This window comes from Mus caroli, chromosome 7 (assembly GCF_900094665.2).
Source record: "Mus caroli chromosome 7, CAROLI_EIJ_v1.1, whole genome shotgun sequence".
In the NCBI taxonomy this organism is placed as follows: domain Eukaryota; kingdom Metazoa; phylum Chordata; class Mammalia; order Rodentia; family Muridae; genus Mus; species Mus caroli.
Window position 1 is genome coordinate 48,537,691 of NC_034576.1, and position 25,428 is coordinate 48,563,118.

A 25,428-nucleotide genomic window follows, 5' to 3' on the forward strand; every position below is an offset into this window, starting at 1 on the left:
AAAAGCGCAGGTGACGGAGCAGGGGCAGAAAGAAAGGAAACTCAAGGTAGAGAAGGAGAGCGGTGAGCAGAAGGGGACCAACGCAGTGAGGACCAGGGCACCCTTTCCTCTCGGATGTGAGGAGTGAGCTCTGTTACCCTGCCTCTAATGCCCCCACCCTCCCATCCCCGTATTACCCCCAAGCCGCCAGCTTCTATCACGTGGGCAGAAGAGCCCACCTCTCCCCAACTGCCCTCCTGGAACACTCTGACCTGCCTGCTGGGGCTTCTCAGCTGGGAGGGCTGCTAATGACAGGGAATTAATTTGGGTATTTCGATGCTGAGGTGCCACCTCGCTGCATGAAAACAGTGTGCTGCTGGCTTCCTCTGGATCATCCAGGTGTCCCCAGCATCAGGCCATCAGGGGCAACTGTGACCCCTGAGGGATGAGGCAACCTTGGGGGGGAGGGGGGCTGGAAAGAGTCTGCAAGCAAAGGGAGCCAAGGCGTGGGGGATTCTCCAATGATGCAAACACAAAGGAAAGGCCAGCCTCCGGGTCAAACCCCACGGCGCAGTGGAACCCTGGCCATCTGGCAGCAGATGGCTGTTCTATTCTAGACCTGGCCATTCCCCTGGAGAAAACCCCTTCTGTAATGGTGCTGTCGTTCTCAAATCGCACCTCATGCTCAGATGCAGCCAGGGCATGAAAACAAAAGCTGAAGTCTCCACAGCCTGAAAAGGAGGAACAGCAAATTGTTTTTGGTTTTTTTTTTTAATCATCTCTTTAAAAGGTTTGTCTTGCCTGAACACATAAAGGCAAAAATAATATAGTGTACATATGCATAGGCACAGACATCACACACACACACACACACACACACACACACACAGAAGGGGGCAGGGAGGAACCTAGTAATGCCCACTTTACAGAAGGGAAGAATCTGGAAGCCTGAAGTTAAGCAACACAGAGCATGCCAGTGGGACAAAGCTGTAACTACCAAGAGCAACACTAGCCCTGCAGCCCGCTCCCACCAAGAGGGTGAGAAACAGGGCAGGGCTGAGGAGGAGGTCTAGAAGGGGCTTTACCCCAGGAGGGGCCCAGGCAGGGGACTCACTGGTTTCCTGGGTGCCCTAACAAGAGACAAAGGCCCAGATTCATGGGCCTATTTTCTTTACATTTAACTGCTTGAATTCAAGGTGTTAACTGCAACCAAGCCACAAGAAAATGTGTATGTGCAAGCCAGAGGTCACTCAGGTACCGTGCCTCAGGACTGGTCCACCCTGCTTTTTGGAGGTAGGGTCTCTCACTTTTGTGTAGGACTCACTGAATAGGCTAGGCTTACTGGCCACTGAGTCCTGGGATTTGCCAGTCTCTGCCTTCTCAGTGCTGACGTTATAAGTATATACCACCATGCCCAGTTCTTCACATGGGCACTGGCGGTCAAATTCAGTCTGCATGCTTATACTACAAGTACTTAACCAAATGACCTATAACCCCAAGCCCCCAAAGTGCTGTGCTTTCCAGCCTGACTCCCACGTTCTGCTTCCAGGCTAGCAAAAAAGACAAGACCTGAACTGGAAGGACCCAGCAAGTCAGCTAGGCCCATTCTAGTAAGATCAACAGGAAGGCCAGAAAAGCATTTTTCAGACCATAAAGAGGCATCAACGGAACTCAAGCTGATCTGTACCCTCAGCACTTCCCTCCCGTGTCCCAGGGTGATAACAAGGCCACCTGGGCTAGGAAAGACAAATCTATCTCAAGGCAAGGTGTCTGGGTGGCAGCCCAGTTCTGCCCGCCGACCCGCTGCGCAGCTGGGCCAGGTGCTTAGCTTGCTCGAGTTCTAGTGTTCCCATGTGTAAAACAAAGACACTAATGGGCATTTAATATGATTAGTAGAAATAAATGAGACAGCATACGCTGTGAGCGCCAGGTAAGGAAAGCCCTAAACAGAATCCATTGCACCCTCTGCACAATCTTATACGTTTGTCTCTGAAAGGTGCTGATTGGTCTTGAGGGTCCTTTAGGGTTTGCCTTCAGCCTTACGCTAGAGAAGTATAAAGGCTGACACTGGCCACTGGGTTTATAGTCAGATGGGTACGGGCTGCTATCCCATCGTGTTTACCCTTCTCTGGGGGGGGTCACTCACCAAGCACATCTCTTTCTATGCTTCTTAGCCTGTGGAGAAACGTCTATCTAAGTCCTCTGCCTTTGTAAAAGTCAGGCTGTTTTTATGATTGTTGTTGACACACCATGTATAGCCATGTTGAAGTTGGGTCACATGAACTTTCATTAAGGCTATTCCTCTTTTATAAAACTACAGTGGATACATGGTCATTTATGTTTCCGCATAAATGTTAGAACCAGCTTGTCAACTTCTATGTCCCCCAAAGTCTCATGGGACATTGATTGGGATTACATTATCCGCAAATGGACTTGGGAAAAGATAAAAACTTAGCACCATTGTCACACCACTGAGCGGATGTAACAGATGTCTCCATAGGCCTTCTTCAGCAGTGTCTGGCAATTTATCATCTTTATTGTCATCACCATTACTACCACTACCATTACCACCATCACCACACCACCACCATCATCACCACTACCACCCACACCACCTTCACCACCACCACCATCACCATCACCACTACACCACACCACCACCATCACCATCACCACCATCACCACCACCATCGCCATCACCACCATCACCACCATCACTCACACCATCACCACCACCATCACCACCTTCACCACCATCATCACCATCACCACCACCATGGTCATCACTGTATACATGTACATGTGCTTGTGTGATGTCTGAGTGCATGCGTGTGGAAGCTCATCCTTGTGTGCAGGCACAGGCATGCGGATGCCCCAGAGCATGTGAGGAGGTTAGAAGACAACCATTAGGTGCCAGCCTTCGGCTTTCTACACTGTTAGCCGCAGTTTCTCCACTGCTGTAGAAGCCAGGCTTGCTGATCCACAAGCTTCCCTTGACTCTCCTCTCTCAGCCTCCACGACTCCATCATAGGCACTGGGGTTACTGATGCTGTGTGCAGCTTTTGCAAACTTTGTCACCTGACACAGCAAGGATGTTGGCTCATGGAGCTGGTTCCCCAGACCAACCACGACTCCATCATGGGCACTGGGGTTACTGATGCTGTGTGCAGCTTTTGAAAACTTTGTCACCTGACACAGCAAGGATGTTGGCTCGTGGAGCTGATTCCCCAGACCAAGGGCATCTCTACAGTGCACATTTTTGCTTAGGTTTATGCTCTAAGTAGCTTACACTTTTTGAGGTTAAGTGTAAAAGACACTGCTTTTGATTCTTTGATGCTACTATATATTTTTGAAATGGCCTTTAAGTTCTGGTTCTAAATACTACCAAGTTTTAATTGTTTTCTTAGTCTTAATATTTGTTTCACATATTTGGGGTTTTGTTCCTGACAGTCAGGTCAATTCATGAACAGTTTTCCCTTCTCCTTTGATTTCAAGCCTCTTGTTGATTTTCCTTGGTCTCTGACACTGGACAGAACCTGAAACCAACAACAAGAGAGGGACACTCACCTTACTCTATGACATTTCCTTTGATGACAGCAGTTTACAAATGCACTTTACTAAACTGCATAAGATCCTTAACGTTTCGTCACTATGGCGGCTAGGTGCTGTCTGTAGGCTTCATGCATCAGTTCACACAGTGACCAGAATGTTTCTGGTTTTTCTGATTATTATGAAAATTACACAGACATTCACAACTAAAAGCTAGGATTCATTCCTCAGATAAAAAGGTTTGGTGTGTGTGTGTGTCTGTGTGTGTGTGTGTCTCTATGTGTCTGTGTATCTCTCTGTGTGTGTCTATATGTATGTGTATCTGTGTGTGTGTCTGTGTCTCTATGTGTGTCTCTGTGTGTCTGTGTGTCTGTGTGTGAGAGGGGGCAGGTGACTGTGAAAATGGAATACCACCAAGCTATCCCTCCCTCAGCTCTATTTTTAGTATTTTGTTAAAGACTTTCTGTTTATGCTTATGAGGGATATTGTAATTTGAGGGATATTGTAATCAAATTTAGCAATGGAACGATAAAGAGTTCTTTATAAAAATTTATTGTTGTTGTTATTGGTTTTTCTATGCAGCCTTGGCTGTCCTGGGACTTACTCTGTAGACCAAGATGACCTTGAACTCAGACATCCTCCTGCTTCAGCCTCCTGAGTGCTGGGGTTACAGGTATGTGCCGCCATGCCCTTCAAGGGAAATTAATTATTTTGTAAATATTTCAAAAGATTTTGTGCGTGCGTGCGTGTGTGTGTGTGTGTGTGTGTGTGTGTGTGTGTGTGTGTGTGAGTGTGTGTTTATGTGTATATGGGCCACCCACAGAGTCTGGAAGAGGGCATCAGAGCCCTAGCGTTGGAGTTACAGAGGCCAGGACTACCCAGTGTGGGAGATGAAAGAGCAGAGCAGGAAGCACTCTTCACCGCTGAGTCAACTCTCCAGCCCCCGTTTTAGATTTTTAAGTCATTTCAGGAAAAAAGCTGGAAAAACTACGCAAAGCATCATCCATCTTCCTTCCCACCCAGGTCTGTGCATTTCGCCATCTCTGGTCCCCTCTCTCACTCTTCTTCATTTTGATCTCTGGGCAGTCTAGTGCCTGGTCGGTCACCCAGCACGTGTGGGCTTGCTTGTCACTATCAGCACCAGCACACCACCTAGGAGTTCAACCATCAAAGTAAACTCCTTCACTCCAAGGCTCCTCAGTGCCATGGGTTCTATATCTGTACCTTCAACAAAGCAGGGTCAAAAATGGTAGAAAACAAGCCTGCCCACCACCTGTGACAAAGTTGGGGGTGGGACCCCACTACTTAAGCCCAGGCCTTACCTGGGCTTCTTAGCAAGATCCAATCTCAAACATAAAAAGGGGTTGAGTGATAGAGCACTTGCCTAGTATACATAAGGCCCTAGCTTCAAGTCCCAGTACTAAAGAAGGAGGGGGACTCAATTTTTTTTAAATTATACTTTTTCTTTTCTTGGTCAGTATTCCCAAAACACAACGTAACAACCGTCTCTCCATCATTTACACTGTACTTGCTATCACAAGTCACCTGGAGAAGAGCTTTAGTCCACTGAAGGATGTGGAGGTTCTATGATAATGCTACAGAGCCTCACATAAGGACTGGACTATCATGGGTTTTAGAATCAACGCCCCACAGTTACCAATGGGTAACCACACTGTCTCTTGCCACCAAAGGACCTGATTGGTATGGACTCCCTAAACAGTTCACTAGCTGCCATTGTATTAGCATCTTTCAATCTGAAATAGCACCTCCTTTCTCTGACTCTCACAGCCTTCACTCCCGTGAGTCTGTAGCCTCTCCTCCGAGGGCTGCTTTTATTTGCCTGTGATATCTTGACTGTTTCTATATGAGGGCTAGTCTGATGATAACTATTCCAGCAGCACCAGGAACGAAGGGAAGAGACTCAATGTCTTCTGACCACAGGTCCCAGGCAGACACTCCGCCTGTTTGATTGGCATACTACTTCTAGCATCTAGGAAAGAGAAGCAGCTCGGTTAAGTGGCCTTCTAGCCTTTCCAAGGACCTATTTGGTTTTGCTTACGATGTCACCTGTATGGAATTAAAAGTGCACGTGGTACAGAAAGGCTTACAGTGAAAAGAAAAAGCTCTCTGCCTAACATTAAAAGAATCGTCCAAATGAGCAGCCCCTCTGTTCAAGGCTTGGCACATCAGCGCCAGGGAAAGCAGAGGAAATGCTGGCTGAGCATCAGAATATGGAAGTTTCCAGTCCTGGTTTCACTGCTCCAAAAATGGCTTTGATGAGTCTCTTACTCACACAGGAAAGCTCTCTACTCCACTCCTGGATTTAACTTCTGTATACAGAGAGGTTTATCTTTATCTGAGAGATGCCCATCCTTTCTATAGGCATCACAGTCAGAAAAAAAAAAAATGTACTAATGTATGTTTAGGTGTGCCGGAAGCTGAGATAACAATAGAAATTCAGTAAAACATCCGATCCTCTGGGAATCGGGAGCCTTGGTGGGAACACAGGAGAAAGAATCAAGACAAGAACGGAAACATCTATACTATCCATTTGGCTTCTGGGTCTACATTTGCACTGTCTAATATGGCGGCTATCAGCCTCATGTGGCTCTGTCATTGAAATCGATTAAGACTAAAAATCCATTTCCTATGTCACTCTCGCCACACTTCACATTGTCATCCGCCACACAGGGTCACAGCTATTATGCTGGGCTGATGCGGGTGTCACAGATAGCTGTTCTGGACAGCACAGGTGCCAGCACCTTATACCCTGTGCTCCTGTAGCAGCAAAATAGATACTTAACAACCCCTGGAAACCAAACCAAACCAAATGATCTCAGAACTGAAAAGGAACCAGCCTTCAAGAAGTAAGGGGCTCCAACCAGAGCAGGACAGCGCCGGTCCTGGGGTTTGGGAGGGACTGGAAAACTGCTTCTCGGTATTGCTACAGTATTGTTACAGTATTGCTACAGTATTGTTACAGATTGGGAAGGTAAAGGAGCCTCAGAGAGAACAGACATCAGAGTTCAAAGGGGAATGGAGCATTCAACAGCACTGGCTTTACAACAGGATGTAGCTTTTGATGGCAACTCTGTCACTAGCCACTGCTCTGAGTCTCCTCTCCCTATCTACAAAGTAACAATTATCCCAACTCTGTCATTTTTGTCAGGAGGGTTAAAGAGATAATGGCATGTAGAAATTACTCCATGGGGGGTACCCACCAGTCCACGGTGAGTGCTACCAGTTACTGGTAATAGCAAATACATTACTCCTTACACCACACCACAAACCCTGACTGGGGAGACTGTGACCGCCACAAGCACAATCGTCCCAGAGCTGGTAAGTGCGCCAGGGGAGCAGTGTGAGGTATGCACTGTACAGCAGTGAGGGTGGGAGAGTTCCCACAATCCCTTGCAGCAGCAGAAACTCTACCTTGGAGTGTAAAAAGGGAAATGTACCATGTGCGCACCTGTGTGCTCTCGTGCAGTAGGTGTCTACAGAATGGAAAAGATGTTTGCATTTCTATGACCCTCATGCTGAGCCTACGCAAGAAGCCTGAATCCTGTTTCTGCTCCAGTCCATCCAAAACTAACAGATCACAGTTGTCAGGACCTCACACAGCTACCACCAGACAGACTCATTCCTCCTGCTTCAGAGAGAGGGCGCTGGAAGTCTCCAAGGCTTCCACAAATGCCTACTGCAGGACTGAGCCCCTGATCTGCCTCACAGGTATAGCATTCATAAAACATGGTGGCCACTTGCTCTGCGGATCCATACATTTGCCCCAGAATGCCACCATGAGTAAGACAGACAGAAGACACAACACAATGAGACACTAATAGAAGAAGCACACTCTAAATGAGCAGAGATTTCTACCAATCTCATATGACCTCAAATGCCTGCCTCCTAAAATACTGTGGGTAGAATGTGAAGTGGCCTCCATGGGCTCACGTGTCCCCAGCTTGGTCCCCAGCTGAGCTGATGGTGCTGAGTGACAGGCTATGGAACTATTAGAAGGTGATGCTTTGCTACAGGATGTAGCTCACTGAAGACCAGCCTTGAGGCTTCATAGTCTGGCCCCGTTTCCTGCCCCCACCCCACCCCCGTGCTACTAGACCCTGTGATGTGATGTGACAGGCCAGCCTGAGGGTCTCAGTGCAATGCCCCAACCATGATGTATCCCCTTGGAACTGTGAACCCAAACAAGCCCATTCTCTCTTGAGCCACTCTTGTCAGGGTGTTTTCTCCCAGCAATCGAGAAAATGAAGATCAGAGATACACCCTGAATCTCCAGGCTGCCTTTGCTGTCCCAGCTTCCCAGTAGTGTCTCTAGGGAAGGAAAGTCCGTGGTGGCTCTGCTCAGACCCACAATGTGTGTCAAGGAGGGAAGTGGGGACTGTGCTGAGCACTGGCTCACCTGGAGCCATCCAGATGTCAAAGCTGGAACAAGCACTGCTCCACAGTCTCCTCTCTACTCCAGCTTGAAAGCCACACCAAGTGTAACCTGTGCCCTCTCACCTGAAGGGGACCTTACTCTACATGTCACAGCTCCGTTAGAAAGCATTGGGGCTCTGTGTTCTCACTATCCTAGCCAAGTTCACACTCCTTACATAATGAATGCCCCCTGAGCATCCGAGTATGAATGACTGAAGAAGAACACAAGAACCATGGAGTGATCTACAGCCGACTCCAGCTCCGCAATAGCTAATCGTACCTCCCAAAGAAACAGAAGAGATGAAGGCTCCCTGCAAACCTGAGGCAGTCTACTAACAAGAAGTACACTGGAACATTGGTCTATTGCTTCATGGCTTAGAGGATGCTCTCCTATCCATGCCATCATCTGGCAACAATCTGGAGAGGTAAACCCAACAAGCATCATTGTATCAATTGACAGATATAGTTTGCCCAAGGATCAAGCCAGAACTGAAGCATGTCCTTCTGGGTTTGTTTGTTTGTTTGTTGTTGTTGTTGTTGTTTGGTTTTTGTTTGCTTGATTTTTGGGTTTTTCTGTTTTGTTTTTGTTTTGTTTTTTTTGTTTTGTTTTGTTTTGGGTTTTTTTTTTTTTTGAGACAGAGTTTCAAGTATCCCAAGCTAACTTCAAACTCACAATGAAGCCAAGGATGACTCTGAAACCACAGTCCTCCCATATCCACTTATCAAATGCTAGGATGACAGGCATACCCCACCATACCTGGTTTATGAATCAAAACACTCACTGAGCTGTGTCCCCAAAGCCCATAGTGTAAGGACTCTGAAGTCCTCCCTGTGTCCTGTCCTTCCTCATTCAAATGTTGCTGTGTGTGCTCCATACTGGGAGTCAGCAGAGACCTCAGGAAGCCCAGCCACGGAGAAGATGCTCAGAATGCTCAGCTTACCTTTTCCTGGGCATGGAACTTTCCTACCCAGCAGCCACGAGCAACCTTCCCAGGCCAGCTGTGTTCCATAATGTGGTCCACAGAAGGTGTCCCTGAATGGCCTCCCTGCACCTGTGGTTGACCCTCCCCCAGCTCTGTCTTCTGCTCTGCTCTACCCTCCCCACCAAGCACCCTCCAGCACCACCACCCCCCCCCTTTACCCCAGACATCTGGTCCCTCTGAAGAGCCAGAGGCTTCGTGATCAACTGCTACAGCAGCTGTTCGTTTTTGCAAAGGTATCTCTGATTGCTTCCATTCCTGCTCCCATGGTTGGTCTCCTTACTCTACCCCTAGCTCCCTACTTAGATGACAACAGATACCCAGTAAGAAGGCTTTCTTCCAAACGGCAGTCTGCAGCTGCAGGAGATGGTCATCAGAGCTGACAGTGTTCCCACGGAGAAGCACTGCAGCACCAAATGGAATTATGCAACCAGGCAGATTTTAACCTTCCCCTTCAGATCGCTGCACAGTGGCCCATTCAACTGGCCTGGGGCCTTGGGGTTCTGAAGGCCGCACATGAAGGAAAGGGCCTGGACTGGCATGGTGGCACATGCCTTTAATCCCAGCATTCCAGAGGCAGGGGCAAGTAGATCTCTATGAGTTCAAGGTCAGCCTGGTTTACATAGTGAGCTCAGGAGAGTCATGGATAGGTAGAGACCTTGTCTCAAAAAAGGAGGGGGAGAATAAGGATGTAGGGAGGAAGGAAGGAAGGATGGATGGATGGGTGGATATGGTTTTGCTTCCTTTGCAGTGATAAGAGCAGGCTTTTGGCTTTGCTACCCTTTAAAGGTACACTCAGTACTTACCTAATACTCAGGACCCTGCAAAACCAAAGCAAGAACAGGAAGTGAATAATGTTTGGGGGAGAAAAGTAAATGAAGGGCTGGTTCCTAAGATATCCATCCAATAAAAAGTTCTGGTCAGGGATTTTGTGCAAATGAAAGAGCTGGAGAGGCCCACGTTTTTGAATAGAGATGATATGACAGGATAAGGTATTTGGTAAGGGCAAAAGGGAGGTCAAGGTTCATCTCAGTCTAGCACCATTGTACATTCTAGACCCACACTCTAAAGATGAACCAAAGACAAAAGAGACAGAGGGTGGGTGGGAAGGGGCTGCATGGACACCAGCTCAGTAATGCCAAGAAAGTGGGTACCAGTACCACACACAGTGCTCAATAGGAAGCCAGAGATAAGTGTGTCAGGTGGATGGCGGGGTGCAAAGGTAAACAGAAGGTGGTCCTTGTTCTCTTCTGGAGAACTGGAGGAGTGGTCCAAAAAAATGCCTCATACAAAAGGAAGGAAAGACCCAGAAATACCGAATGGCATGGAACCTTCTCCAGTTTGCCATGAATGGCTGCGCAATCCAGGCAGAAGAGGCTACGTGCCTTGGCAGACCTGAATCCAGAAGGCTTCTTATGACACGGCACAGAATTTGGACTTCACCCAGAATGGAAACCATTGGAAGTCAACAGCATCCCTGTAATGATTAACCCAAGTACCTACTGTGTGCGGGGTGATGTACCTACTGTGTGCAGAGTGATGTGCCTACTGTGTGCAGAGTGATGGGGACACGGGTAAACAAAGCCAACCACAGTCCTGGAGCCTCCATCCTGAGACCCTAAGCCTACGTGGCAGTGGCTTTGCTTGAACACCTTTTGAAGCCAGAGCCAAGGCTTTCTCTCTTCCATATTCTTCCATCATCTTCCTAAAGGGCAGGTTTCTAGTAAGTGTTCCTTAGAGAAATTCATATTTTTTTGTGTTTAGAATTTGGATTTTTTTTTTGTTGGTGGTCTTTTTGTTTGTTTTTGTTTTATATTTGGGAGTGTTTTGAATTTAGTTAGGTTTTTAAATTTTTATTGTTTGTTTTGTTTTTTCATTGCTAAGGATTGAACCTAGGGCCTTTTACTTATCTCCAATCCAGTTTTCTCTCTTTTCTAAGAACATTAAACAAAATAAGACTATGATCAAATTTTTATTTTTAGTCTTCGTTTTGGCAATGAGGTGGGGCTAGCTAGGTGAGGACAGACCATGGCTTACTGACTCAAGTGCTGTTTCTGCGACTGTCTCTGTGGTGAGGCAGTAGATAATAGCAGTCCAAGCCAGAGAAACTCCAGAGAGACAGAAGTAGCTTTAGCCCCTTGGCCAGCCAACTCTTGCACAGCCCATTCAGCCCCCTTCAAACCCTCCCTGCCTTATTTCCATTCTAAAATTCTATGAGATTTACTTTCATCCTGGGACAACCAGTATTTAAGGTCAGGTGCAACAAACGATAGTGGGTCAGCTCCAGGATGACCCCAGGCAAGGCCTGAGCCAGCCACACTGCTGCAAAGAGAACAAGAGACAAATGAGATTGCAGAGGCTTTGAATTAGTCCTGACAAGTTTCCTCTGCTGCTGAGAAAGCCACCCAGAGACACCCCGGGCACAGACACTGATAGCTTGGCTCCCCCAACGGGAGGTCACACTGCCTGCACCTGAGAGGAGACTGAGTGCAGATTACAGCACATCTGGCTCCATTGCTCTCACTGAGTCTTATTCTAAGAAGAACTCCCATAAGATGTAGGATTGATGTCTACAATCACAAGTAAGACAAAAGGGTGGCTCTAACACATACTTACAACAAAACCTATATCTGAAATATACAGTTGCTTGAACCCAATAATGACACATTTTATTTGCATCTTTCCAAAATCCTATAGGCAAGATAAATACTATAGTTACTTCGCAGATGAGAAAACTAAGGCTGAGAAAGGCTTGAACAGATACAAAGCTACATCATTGATAGTTATAGAGAAGAAGGCCCAGCCTAGGTCTTGTTCCACATTCAAGACTCTGTGTATCAGACCTCACCTCCAACTCCAGGCAGTGCCATGCCTTTTCATGAGCTAATATGGTAGACTTTACTGAGTCTGTCCTTGTCCCAGCTCTCTTCCTCAGATGTTGTCCTAAGCCTGGAAGGAGCCAGCTGCTCTACCTACCACCCAGTAAAGACAAAGATAGGCAGAGAGGAGGCTGTTGAGGAACAGAGCAAGAAGGAGTAGAAAGGGAGAGAGAGGTCCAAGCCCCATCTGACCAACCACTTTGTGAATGAGTGTGAGCTTTCTCTCGGCCCTGCAGTTCCCTCAGCTCTAGAATGCCAATGGCCTCGCCACCATTCAGCACTAATAACGACGTCATTGAGCTCTCACTTCCAGAGAGAGCCACTAGACTGTGCTAGCTGAACCCACTCTAGCATCAGATCACTTGGTTCCTTCCGGTGGCTTGAGCTTGAGCTCATGCCTTGGACTCTCGGCTCCAGGAACAATTTGGTGTTTGGTCTAACAAAGACCATCTAAGCCCCCCACCATGAGCTCCTACTCTTGTTGACACACATCTACCAACTACATACATTGCTCCCATACTAGCCCTAATTGCACAAAGATAAACAAGACCATGCCTTTCGTCAAGGAACTCTGAGTTCAGTTTAAGGATAGACATGCTAATTACTATGTCATTAGTAAATACTACACAGCAGAACCGGCATCAACTTCATCCTTTAGTTGTGATTCTTGGGGCCTTGAATTGTACCAGACCCAGCAGGATATGATCAACATTGTTGGAATAAACAAATAAAACGAACCATACAGCAGGATCTCAAAGGATACAGTTTGCCAGAGGCACTCTCTTCTCTACCTCAAAGCATCTGACTTCATATCCCCCTTTGTTCTACTGCTAGGCTAAAAGAACATCTCTCCCCCTTCCAGGAACTAACCCTTTCACAGTGATCTTCAGGCTCATATCCATGGCAGCTGGGCTTCAACTCCTCCTCCCTCATATACCTCTGTCCCTCTGTGACTTCCTCTCCTGCAAGAGGCACAGCCATCTTCACCCTCCACCACCATCACCCACCAGCAACTCCTATATCCTCACCATCATTAAATCCAGTGGCCTTTACCCAGCCTCCCTGACCTCCCCAGCCTCCTGGACACTGCCATGACACTTTCCCCTCTCCTGTCAATATTCAGTCTGGCTGGCTGCTGTTCTTCCTCTGCTTGCCTCCGAAATGCAAGGCCTTGCCAAGATTCCCCTGCTACATTAGCTCCCTTGAGAACTAATTTAACGTCAAGACTTCCAATTCAGGAAGACTTTCAAGGCACCAACCCTATTCCAACCCTGCAGCATCCAACAAAACCACAGGGACCGAAATGTCAGGAAAGAAAAGGTCCCCATGGGCATGGGGTAGGACAAACATATTTTCATCCTCAGACTCTCCATAGCTTCTATCACAGCGTGCCTGTCCTGCTTGACCCTGCTGTTCACTCACAGGCTCCCCACCTGCTAATGCGGCAGTTAGAGACAGACATGCCTAAGCATCTGCTGGGTTAAGAAGAAATATCAAAGGTGAATGGATGCGAGTTCTTGACGAATTATGAAGTGCAACAGATTATGAGCATCTTCATCAGAAGCCCCAGCTGTGACTTGTGCAGAGCACAGGACAAAACCCCTAGGTACTGGCTCTGCAGGCCACTTGGTGACCGAGAACCTGCAGATATGGGAATGCCCTTCCTAACTTCCTGGGGTTAAAGAGCACAGTCTAGAGGAAAGGAGGGGCAATGAGGGTCACACACCCCTAAAACTCGTTCTTCCATTCATTTCTCCTCTCTTCCATCAGTGAACACCCACTGCTCTAGTTAGCTTTAACTGCCAGCCTGACACCACGTAGAGTCAGGAGAGGTGAGAACCTTGAATAAGGAACTGCCTGAATCAGACTGGCCAGTGGGCATGTCTGTGAGGGATTGCCTTGATGGAGAAGGGCCCAGTCCCCTGGAGGCAGCACTGGCAGCATGGCATAGGCAGGTGGTCCCGCACTGTGTGTGTGTAGAAGTAAGCTGAGCATGAACCCACACGAATCAACAGGGATCCGGCCTCCATGGTTTCTGTTGTATCTTCCTGGTGAGGAATTCCCTGGTAATGAATAATATTGCAGGATAGCAAACATTCCTGCCTTACTTCCTTTAGTGAGAGATGATGACCTGGAAGTATAAGGTGAAATAACCCGTTCCCCCTGCCACGCCCACCCCCAAGTTGCTTTTGGTTTGAGTGTTTTATCACAGCAGCAGACAGGAAACTAGGATACCCACTAAGCACCTCTGAGGTAGCAGGGACTATTCTAGTGACCAAGACTGTAGCTCCCTTTTACTTATTTATTTACATTCCAAATGTGGCTCCCCCTCCCAGTCTCTCGCTCCCCCGAGTCCCTCCCACTTGCTCCCATCCCCTTCTCTTCTAAGAAGATATGCCTCTCCCCTGGCATATCAAGTCTCTTCCAGATTAGGTGTATCCTCTCCCTCTAAGGCCAGACAGGACAGCCATGGACACTGAGCTACCTGTCATGTGCTGGCAGGCCTCATGCCAGCCCCTGTATGCTCTTTGGCTGATGGCTCAGAGACTGCAACTTTCAACATGAAAGGCAAGGCCTTTGCTTGCCTAGACTTCACATTCTAGTGAAAAGAATACGATGCTGAGGAGAACAAAAGGAGGTGCTTCCTCGGGGCACCCCCAGCATGGCTCTGCTGTTGGTGGCTTTCTCTCCTGTGTGTTCTCAGAGGCAGGTCCACTGCTGTGCAGTTTGCACTATCTCCCCCTGCTATGGTACAGCGCCCACGTGCTAGCTTCTAACCACAACAGAACATGCTTAGGGTGGTTGGTATGGCTTCAAGGAGGACTCTGTGCTGTGCTCTGGGAAAGATTTAGGGCTGCTGGGTCCCCAGAGTCTAAGACCTCAGGCTCCTCTGGCAACAGCACTGATGCTTAGGGGTTCCTGCCAGAGAGCCACTTGGCCGTGCTTTTTTCGGGTTGTGTTCAATTCTGTCAGAGCCCTCCGGACTCAGCTGATTGCTGGTGGTAGATTTCTGCGTTATTTAGGGCACCGAAGTCCCACAGTCTTGACACAAACTTAAAATTAGAAAAGCATTAAATATAGGAAAGAAGGAAGGTCATTCAGGAAAGGCAGCCTTCGGGGAGAGCTGCAGGACAAAGACACCCTGGAAACTTCCAGGTTCATTAATGGGTTTTACACAGCATTCAAGTGGTGTTTCTCCTTCAGAAATAACACGGTGGAAAGCGTAGGGGACAGGCTCAATCCTCAGCTAACGCGGCCGAGTGAGTGACTCGGCAAACTAAAAATAGCTCCTTTCCCACTCGTTCTGACGGATCTCACTTCGACCCTGTGCACAGGTTGATCCTTGCAGCTTTTGCCCTGCAGAAAAAAATGAGGGCTGGCGACCCTTGAGCTTCACAGTGACCCCATCTCGGACCCAAGTCTTGTTTAATTCCACGGCTCCTGCTCCCACAGCTGGGTGTGCACACACGTGCATGTGTGCGCTGAGAGTCGGTGCTCCTCAGCCAAACGTGGGCAGAATTTAAACCAGGAACATGACTCAGGGATGTGACTGCAGGCTGAGCCCAGGCAAGCCCCCAGAAACACTGACAATCAGGCCATGTGTCCTGGCTCTTCTCCTACCTCCTAGCAGGCCTCTTTGGGTCCCGGTGTTCTTGATTATAAGTGGAAATAATCATTGCTCTTAAGGCCTATTTCACGGCACCATACTAGAATCAAAGGAGACAACATTTATGAACGTGCTTTGTGTTTGCTGCTGTGGGAACGGGACAGGCCAGACAGGCAGCCACACTGGGGCGCTAGGCTCAGGCACAGAAAGACTCAAGCCCTGTGGCCCACCTCATGCTCATCTTGGCATGCCGTATCCTTGCTATACACCAACCCCGTTTTAAGAGCCTGGGTCAAACAACAGTTCCTTTTTGCTGGTGTCCTCGGAATTATCATCTGGTCTTCACCTCTTCCTTGTATCCATTTCTACCTCACTTCTCACTTCTCAGCCCAGAGTGCCATGTTTACTCGGGTACTAGAAGCTCTTTGAACACCAATGCTTATGCAGTTGACAAGGGAAAGGACAAGACATCCAAGTTCCTTTTTTTTTGCTATAGGAGACCACTACCCAGCAGCTAAGGTTGTGACTTAGCTTAGTCAGGGAGTAGAGATGTGTGCCTGCTTGGTTCCCTGTGTTGTTCCCAGGCTATCCACTTGGCTTCTTCATCTTTGGTTGCTTCTCATCCCTCTTAAGAGCCAAGTCCCATCCATTCTGTTTGTGGGTCTTTACAAGAGTTCTAAACAGTTCCTTATTGTACAGAGTTCAACCCTAGCACTAGCACCCAGTCATGTCATAGCAGGTTCACGGGGCACATGTGTGTCCTGTCTGTGTCTGCAGCAGTGTGGCATGCTGGGCCAACAACCCATCACTGACTGCTTCTTGCATTAGACAATGTAACCCACTGTTACCAAATCCCCACTATCCAAGAGAACCATGCCTGCTCTCCTCACCAGCTCCCCATGTAGCATGCAAAGTCTACCATAGGAATTATGATCCACACCTTGTTGACAGAACCAGACAGGGCAATGGACGAGGCTCCCATGCCTCCGCTACTATACCATCCAAAGTTTCAAGTGACCCAAGGACGGGAATGCTAGAGACTATGACATTGTTACACAATTACATCAGGCTCTCTGCAACTGAACTCACTACACAGAAGAAATTACTACTCCATTCCTTCAATCCTGCACTAGCAGAACCTAACAGAACCAAGATGAATACAGTAGGCATCATAAAGATGCTCATGGCTGCTGCCCTTGAACTCATCACCCAGAGTCTAAAAGAAGCAGTTAGACGGGCTCTCGATGCTCAGTTCAACGGCAGTGATACAAATAAGTAAGATAAATACACGTGAGCGGTCACATGCATGTCAGAGCACGTGACGGAAGTTGGGGGACAGCTTAAGGGAGTCAGGTCTCTCCTTCCACTCTGTTGGTTCCAGGGTTAAAACTCAGGTCAACAGGCTTGGGGGCAGGCCTCGTTACCTGCAGAGCCATCTTGCTGGCTCTCGGCAGTCATTTTACATGCTCATTTTAAGACTAAGAGGAAATGAAACGGCACTCGTGATAAACAAAGGCTGAAACAAATCACAAATACTACCGCTGACCTTTTACAAGCATGGGCTCCTGCACATGCAAAAAGAATGTACTTCAGTTGGGGTGGGAGGTTGAAAGCAGGCTTATTATCGCTGCTGTGTGCAGACTGCCTTCGTGCCACAGAGGAAGGGCTCCGGAGAATGAGGGCTAGGACATGAAACGGAAATGGAACATCCTATGGACAGGGAAGGAGGTAACCGGTGGCCCTGGGGAAGGGAAGTCCTCCAGGTGTGGAGAGGCTTGTAATTAGCCTCTTGCTAATTACAGAAGTCCTATAAGTTTATTAATTTTTTTCTGACAGACTCTGAATGAAGACTGAGTTCCTTCACTAAACTAACTCCAGTTCAGAGACACGGCTTCTGATGCCTGTTCTTTTAAAAGCCCTAGCCTTTCTTTAAGAACAAACAAAAGGACTCAGTGAGGTAAGATTCAGTGACAGAAACATACACCCTGGAGAAATTAAGATTCCTGCCTTAAAAGGAGAACTTCAGGCCATTTCAGAGAACCAAGGGGACTTGAATAAGCAAGTGGGCCACAATGTTTTCTTCACTGGAAAATATAAACAGATGTGCAGAATACTTAGCTCAGTATTAAACGCCTCCTAGGTCGGGTCACAGCCCCCCACCCCATCCCCATGTTACCTCATGAGGGCTCCGTGCCCCGGCCAATTTAACTGTTAAGAGTCCCCATGTTTTCCTCACATCTCCACCCAGTATGACTCTGTTCAAGTTGTTATGTTCCTGAAGTCCTCCTGTGTCTTCCAAATGCTTCAGTCCCATCCATCCCTCGCAGCATACCTCAATGTCATGCCATTCTCAAAACCCAAGCCAATCTTTCCACCAACTGAGTTCAAGCTCTCACTCCTGCCTGGAATACTGGCCTCTGAACCTCCCTAAGTGAGTTATACAGTCTGCCTTATGCTAATGGACAGGTAGGAAATCAAGAACCAGCTTTTCTATCACAGTAAACCATTAGCTTCTTGTGAGCGAGGATCCCTTCAGACTCCTGTATAACATACCATGACTCAGACTGATATATAGGAAGCCCTCAGGAAACACTTCACTGTGAGACAGGGAAGACACCACACTACTGTATGTGCAGGAAGCCACCACAGAAACCCTTCTCCGTGGGGCAGGGAAGGCAGCACACTGCATCTGCAGGAAGTCGCCACTTACCTCTGTTGCTCCTGTCAGGCAATGCAGAGGTGAAGGCACACTGTTCTGTGGCCCCTGGAAGGCGAGCGATGAGTCTTGCTCTACAGGTTTCTGAGCTTCAGGAGACACCAACCTCCTCCCTAGCTGACCATAGTCTGCTCGACCCCAGGTAAACACCTTGCCAGATTCTGCAAACAAACAAGATCTGAATGAAGGCTATGCTCACCAGATGTGCTCTCAAGGGTAAACAACAGTTACGAGTAAAATTGTGACTGTTTACTTCATTATCTTCCAATCAAGGACGTGATAATTGGTTTTGAGGGGGAGGGAGGGATGGCTCAGATTGCTTGCCATGTACCCTTATAAGAACCTTAGTTCAGATCCCCAGAACCTGTGCAGAGCCAGATGAGGTGGTTCACATTCTAATGCCAGCCCTCCCATGGAGAGAGAAGAGGCAGAGACAGAAGAATGCTCAGAAGCCTACAGGCTAGGCATACACAGCGGGAAACAAGGAACTCTTTCTCAAACAAGGTAGAAGACAAGAACCACCTGAGACTGTTCTGTGACCATTACACACACACACACCATGGCACACATGGCCCCACACTTTCACAAACATGCATGTGTGCACACATAGAAATTTTTAAAAAGAAAAGAAGCATGGGTCTTCATACATTCACGTAAGTGGGACCTGAGGTTTGGAGAAGCTAAAAGACTCCCCCCAAGAACAAGCAAGTAGAGAAGAGCAGAGCCAGAATCTGAAGACAGTCTTGGGTCTATGACGCTCTTGCATAGAGATGACATCATCATGAGTGACCGCCAACCTTGCTGATGGCTCACCCACTATCTCCCCGTCCCACCACCCTCTCCTTCTGCTTCACCCAGATGCCTGGTCTCGACTCTCCTCCCTCCTATGCAATCCAGAGGCCTTGCATCCTGAGTGAAGTTTTATTCCTCACGTCTCCTAGAGCTTTCCCCCAATTCTATGCTGGTTTCTTGTTTGCCCCTCCTGGTGACATAAGGAGTCCTCCTTTACCCAAAGGAGCAATCCTGAAAGCCCAAGGCAAGTGTGTCTGTGTGCTAGAAGAAAGGGAGAGAGCGGAGAACACTGTAAAATGCCGTTTGGAGTCAGAGATGCATTCAGTTCCCCAGGACCATGTGGGAAGCCAGCCAGTGCTGCAGATGACAGAAGAAAATGAGGTCTGGAAAAGGAGCAATGGCCTTTCGTTCCCCAGATAAGAGAGATGTTGCCAAACCCATTCACTTCTACCAAGCGCTGCCTTCATTATTCTAACATCCGATGAGGCATAGATTATTAACAGATTTTCTGCAGTAAATATGCACAACCATGTGCGCCGTGTAAATTCTTGATCTGTGTTTATTTCAACAAAGAAAAACTCTGCTTAAGAAACAAAACACCAAGTAATGCATATTAAATCCAAGACAAAGCAACTATGTTTGGTATCAAAGCTTCATCTGGCCCCACACGAAACATATGGCTTCCCGTGTCAGTTAAGAAACAGCCGAGATGAAGGGGGAAATGTCAGAAGACCATAAGCATATGGGGCTCTGCAGGGATACGTTCCTAGGTTCAGCCTGCTGGTAGACACTGAGGCAGATACACAGACATCTGACTTCCAGGCTTCCTAGGAGAGGGAACTGTGCTGGTCTGAACAGGAATGGCCATCACAGGCTCACATATTTGAACCCTTGGCCACCAGGGAATGGCACTATTAGGAGGTGTGGGCTTGTTGGAGTAGGTGTGGCCTTGTTAGAAGTTTGTCACCGGGGGTGGGAGTAGGGGGAGGGGGTGGGCTTTGGAGTTTTAGATGCTCAAGCCAAGCCCAGTGTCTCTCTCTCTCTCTTCCTGCTGTCTGCTGATCCATATGTAGAACTCTCTGCTCCTTCTCCGGAACTATGTGTGCCTGTGTGCCACCATGCTTCCCACCATGATGATAATGAAGTAAACTCTGAACCTGTAAGCCAGCCCTGATTAAATGTTTTCCTTTTTAGGAGTGGCCTTAGGTGTGGTGTCTCTTCGAAGCACTAAAACACTGACTAAGACAGGAGCTGAGGCTGTGCAACGCACAGGGTACTCGGGGAAGGGGGAACCCAGAGCACTGGTTCCTGTATACTTGTGTGCGGTTCCCTTTGCTGCTGCTGCCCTTCCTAACCCAGCAAGCCACCACTCCAGCGGCCTTCCTAACCTGGCAGTTACAGCTCTGCTGAGTCCAGCACATGTACTGTTGGCACATGAACCCCTTCCTGAACCTTCAACTTTCCCAGAAAAGATGAAACTGGCCCCTTTTGTATTCTTCAACAATAAGCTCAGAGAAGTGGCCTGCTCAGGGGCCCATGGCTAAGCTGCATCTCTTCCAGTGGTCCAGGCTGCATCTGTTATGGCTCACATCACTATATAATCATGAAGCATTCTTCCCTCACTTATGTGGATTAGACTGAAAATAGTCCGTGCCCAGGATACAAGAACAGCAGACGCTGACCAACTGTCCCTCTACCTAAGCTGGTTAGAATTTACTATCAGACTGCCCTAGCAGGAAAGTTCCGAATATGAAGAAGATGGTGTGTGTGTGTGTGTGTGTGTGTGTGTGTGTGTGTGTTGAGTCAGGGTCTCCCACTGAGCTTGCTAATTTGGCTAGACTGTCTAGCCAGCAAGCCCCAAGTATCCTCCTATCTCTGCCTCCCCAGGATTGGGATCACAGGCACACACAATGGGGCCTGGCTTTTTGTTTGTGTGGGAATCAAACTCAGGACCTCATGTTTGCACGGCAGCACCTTACTGACTGAGCCATCTCTCTGCCTCAACCCCAACCATTTCTCCTTAAAGGATTCCAGCATCCCTAAGCTGGGAAGAAATACCAAACTGAGTATCAGCAGGACCACAGGAAGAACTGGGTTGTCATAAACACACACATATCCTTTCTTTCAAATCAAGAACAACATCTTAGAACTTTCTGCTATTGATTATTGATGTCTGAAACAGGCAAGACTGCCAGATTACGGTGCCATCATTATTACATCTCCAATAGCAATTCAGCCATTTCACTTACATAGCACTTTCCACCTTCAAAGCACTTTACAAAGATTAACTAATTAATCTTCATACTCTCTGGGGAAGCCATAGACATTCTAGAAGAGACAAGGCCAGAAATCAGGCCAACCCAACATGATGTTCAGCCTTCAGCCTCAAACCTAAGCTCAGTACAACCTCCCGTGAGTCAGTTTACACTAAAAACACTGCACACCAGCGGGCTCAGGAACGAAGGAGCAGACACCTCTCTTAAAGGGACAGTAAGGAGCAGCCTTCTAGGAAGAAGGCTCCATCCTAAGACTCTATCCCAGTGAAGCCTCACAGCAGAGACATATATTGCTAAGATAATGAAATGACTGAGAAGTTAAACAGCCCAATCGAATTCAAGCAGCAGGTGATAGGACCAAGGTTTAAACCCATGGGGCTGGAAGAGACAGCTCAGTGGTTAGGAGTTCTTGGTTCCACATCAGGCTAGCATTCACAACCACCTGTAAATCCAGACCCAAAGGATCTAATGCTCTCTTCTGACCTCCAGAGGAACTTGCACCATATAACACATGCACACACACACACACACACACACATACACACACACACACANACACACACACACACACACACACACACACACACCACTCTAAAGTCTTTTTAAAAAGATGTCTGTCTTCTGCCCCTGAGTCTGATGGTCTCTACAACGATGACCCCACATATGAGGAAGCAGTGCCCTGCTCTGTATGCCTCACAGTGGCTCCTCAGCAGGACCTAGCAGAAGGCCACACAGAGCTCAGGACTCTAGCTGCATTCAGCACATAGACCATGACTCTATGTCACCTGTAGTGAAAGAAAATAACCCATATTCAAAAAAAAAAGTCATTAATGCACAGCAGATAGACATGTCCCCTAAGCTGTCAAACACAAGAAGATTCAGATCACAGAGCTAGGAAATGAACCTTTTCCATGGAGTAAAGAATTGCACATTACTGTGATTAAAAAAATAGACATATTAATGTCATCTAAAAAGTATAGGTATGTGTCTACAAATAAATGATAAATGAGTGAGAAATGCCAAAACAGCTCAAAATGAAGTCAGCAAGTGAGACCTAGTTTAAAAATATGGCCATGTAAGAATCCACATGGAAGAGACACAGAACCACAGCACTGAGTGAAGTCTTGGCACATAAGAAACAGCAGAGGCAGGGCGGGCACTAAGTACCACAAAGAGCATCCAGGGAGGGTGCCATTCAAGCTGGAACTGGGACTGCCTCTGGTGAGGGGACAAATGCCATCTAAGGTGAACTTGTTGGTAAGAAACAAGCTAGGGAGTGAGGAGGATGTGACAGGAGCAAGAAAGAGAGAGACCCACAGGCTCCACCTGGAGCAGGACTATGAAGGAGGGTCCCAGGGGGCAGTCTGGGCTTCAGGACAGCCAGGCTCACCTGGGCCCAGGGAAAGGCCAGGTGAAGGGCCTGGCTCTCACCTGGTTCCTAAATTCAGTTGCTTTCTGTGATAAGGTTTTCGAGCTAATACATGTACTTTCAGCTACATTATTGCAATGTACAGTTTTCTACATTTATAAATTCTGGCTATGTGTCCTTATTTTAAAATATACAAGATAAGCCCAGGACAGTGGCTGATATCTGTAATTGCAGCCAGGAGGATTGGTTTAAAGTCCAGGCAAGCTTTGGTGGGCAACATAAGGAGTTCTAGTGTGCGACCCTGTATAGAATACATACATATATACATGTGCATGTATAGAGAGATAAAAACTAGAAAATATAAAAGAATGTAAGGAAAGTAGAAAGAGATGGTAAGACTCACATCACACCCTGACCCTCAGGTTTGCTGTAAAGGCCACTGCAAATTGACCTGGGCAGACTACAGGACTTAAGCAGGTATGGGGCCTCCTGAAAAGAATCCCTGGGGTGGCAACCCCCTGGCAAAGGACTGCCTGTGTCCTGAAGTGTCACTTCACAGCTCCTACAGCACGCTGGGCACTGTGCTAAGCACTTCGCCTCTGCACGATGACTGCAGTGTTTAGCCCTCCACCCAGTCCTGAGAGGAAGAGGGAGAGAGGTACTTATGGGATCTGGTACTGGGTCCAACCCTCAGATGTGTTAGTGAGAAGAAACTACCCTAGAGACAGATACACCAGGGCCTCAATGGGGTTGAAGTCATAGGAAGAAAAATAAGGAAAGGGAGAAAAATTGTCAGGGCTCAATCCTACATGAGATGTGAAGGAGAAAGAGAAACCACCACACTGAGATTTCATACCTAGGTGGGGGGGGGGGGGTGCATAGAAGAAGTGCAAAGATGGGAGAACAAGAGTCTTGGCTATAAAGGTCATGAGGGATGATCTCATTGTCATTCGTTAATTGTCCTAGGACCTTTTGCAAACACTTTGTCAAACGGTAAATAGCCTGAAGAGGGAGAAAGATAACCAGGTACAAAGCTGGAGGGTGGGGGCCAGATGGGGTGGCACACGCCTTTTAATCTCAGCACTCGGAGGGCAGAGGCAGGCAGATCTATGACTCTGAGGCCTACTCAGAGTCTGAGTGTGGTCTACATAGTGAGTTCTAGGCCAGCCATGGCTACCCATTGTGATCCAGTCTTAAAGCAAAGACAAAAAGGGATGGGCAGCCCTGTGCAGACAGGTGGGGGTGGTAAAGCTCTGTTGGCACCACCCCACCCCACCCCATCCCACACCACCCCAGCACTGTCTGGACACTGTTCACTGTCTGTAGCTGCTTCCAGAAGCACTGCAATACAACCGAGCTCCTCAAAGAGGCACTGCTTCCAGAGAAGTGGGTCCCGGAGTGACAGAGAAAGATGGGTGAGAGTAGCAGTCACATTTTCTTTACAGAGTCTATCTTAAAAGGGAACGGACCATCATTGATAATAAGAACTCCACATTAGCCAAAGGAAACCCATGGCTCAGGCAAAGACCAGGCCTCCCAACCTCTCTCTTCAGTCCTCTCAATTCAAATACCCAGGAAGCTATGAGCCCTTCTAGAATGAGCCCACCAAAAAAGTCACTGCCTCTCTGTGATGCTCTGAGTGTAATCAGCTGTTTACTAATGACTTTGAGTGAGTTCATGCTGAGCCCTTGGAAGGGAGGGTGGCCTTCTGCTCTTCAGTAAGCAGGACTTTTCCCTGGGCTACATCAAACGGAGATGACAATCCAAACATTTGCCCATGTTTTTCTGTGTCATGTGACTAGCTGCTTCAAGTGCCTGTTGCCTTGACTTCCTCATGATGGTCTGTAACTTGAACTGTGAGCTAAAACAAACCCTTTCTCCCCTGAGTAGCTTTTGTAATATTTTATCAAAGCAAAAGAGAAAAAGCAAAACAAAACAAAACAAAAAAAAACAAGACACCCCCTAAGAGTCATCTCGCATCATCCCCTGGGTTAGGCAAAGGGGAGCCAGCAAGCAAGCTAAGCAGCTTCCATCCCATGTGCCCTGATGTTTTCATAGGCCTCCATCCTCTGTGCTATCCTCTCCCCCAAGGTCTAGCTAAACTGCATTCACCTAGTCAACTCCTGTTCCCCTTCATGCCTTAACCCAGACCAGATGTGTCTGGGCAGCAACCTAGAGAAACTCCTCAGAGCATTGAGAGCATTTATCTCAGCAGAGAAGTGCATGTGCCTTAGAGGAGCTGCTAGGATAATGTCTGTCTCCTCCAGAAAGCCAAACATAATAGGAATGGGCTACAAGGTTGGGACTGAAGACATACTTGTTTCCTAAGGGAATCTATCCATCTCTCCACTCATCTCTCCTTCACCCCACAGGGCTTGGTCAACCACTGGTCCAACAATCTGTGTGCCTAACATTTTATCCCATCTGCAGAATAGTAAAGACAGCCTCACCCTCACCCTGGCTGCCCATGGTGGTCGCGGTGGTTTGCATAAGAATGCCCCCCTCATATATTCAAATTGCTTAGTCACCAGGGAGTGGAACTTTATGAAAGAATTAGAAGGATTAAGAGGTGTGGCCTTTTTGGAGGAAGTGTGTTTGTTACTTGGGGTAGCAAAGGACAGTGGGGGAAGAGTACAGCTTTGAGGTTTCAAAAGACCATGCTAAGCCCAAAGTGTCTCTCTCTCTCTCTCTCTCTCTCTCTCTCTCTCTCTCTCTCTCTGTGTGTGTGTGTGTGTTTGTCTGTCTGTCTCTGTCTGTCTGTCTCTCTGTCTCTGTGTGTGTGTCTCTCTGTCTCTCTGTCTCTCTCTCTCTCTGTCTCTCTCTCTCTCTGTCTCTCTCTCTCTCTCT

General features: G+C 47.8%; 1 protein-coding gene across 4 annotated transcripts in view; it reads right to left on the reverse strand.

The window, feature by feature from the left end:
* Sergef (secretion regulating guanine nucleotide exchange factor) overlaps positions 1–25,428 on the reverse strand; it is a 203,174-nt gene that overhangs the window by 135,885 nt on the left and 41,861 nt on the right. For all 4 annotated transcript variants that reach the window (XM_021168201.1, XM_029480146.1, XM_029480145.1 and 1 more), the window contains one exon: positions 18,139–18,305. In XM_021168201.1, coding sequence (XP_021023860.1) covers positions 18,139–18,305 — 167 coding nt within the window. The remainder of the gene's footprint in view (positions 1–18,138; positions 18,306–25,428) is intronic.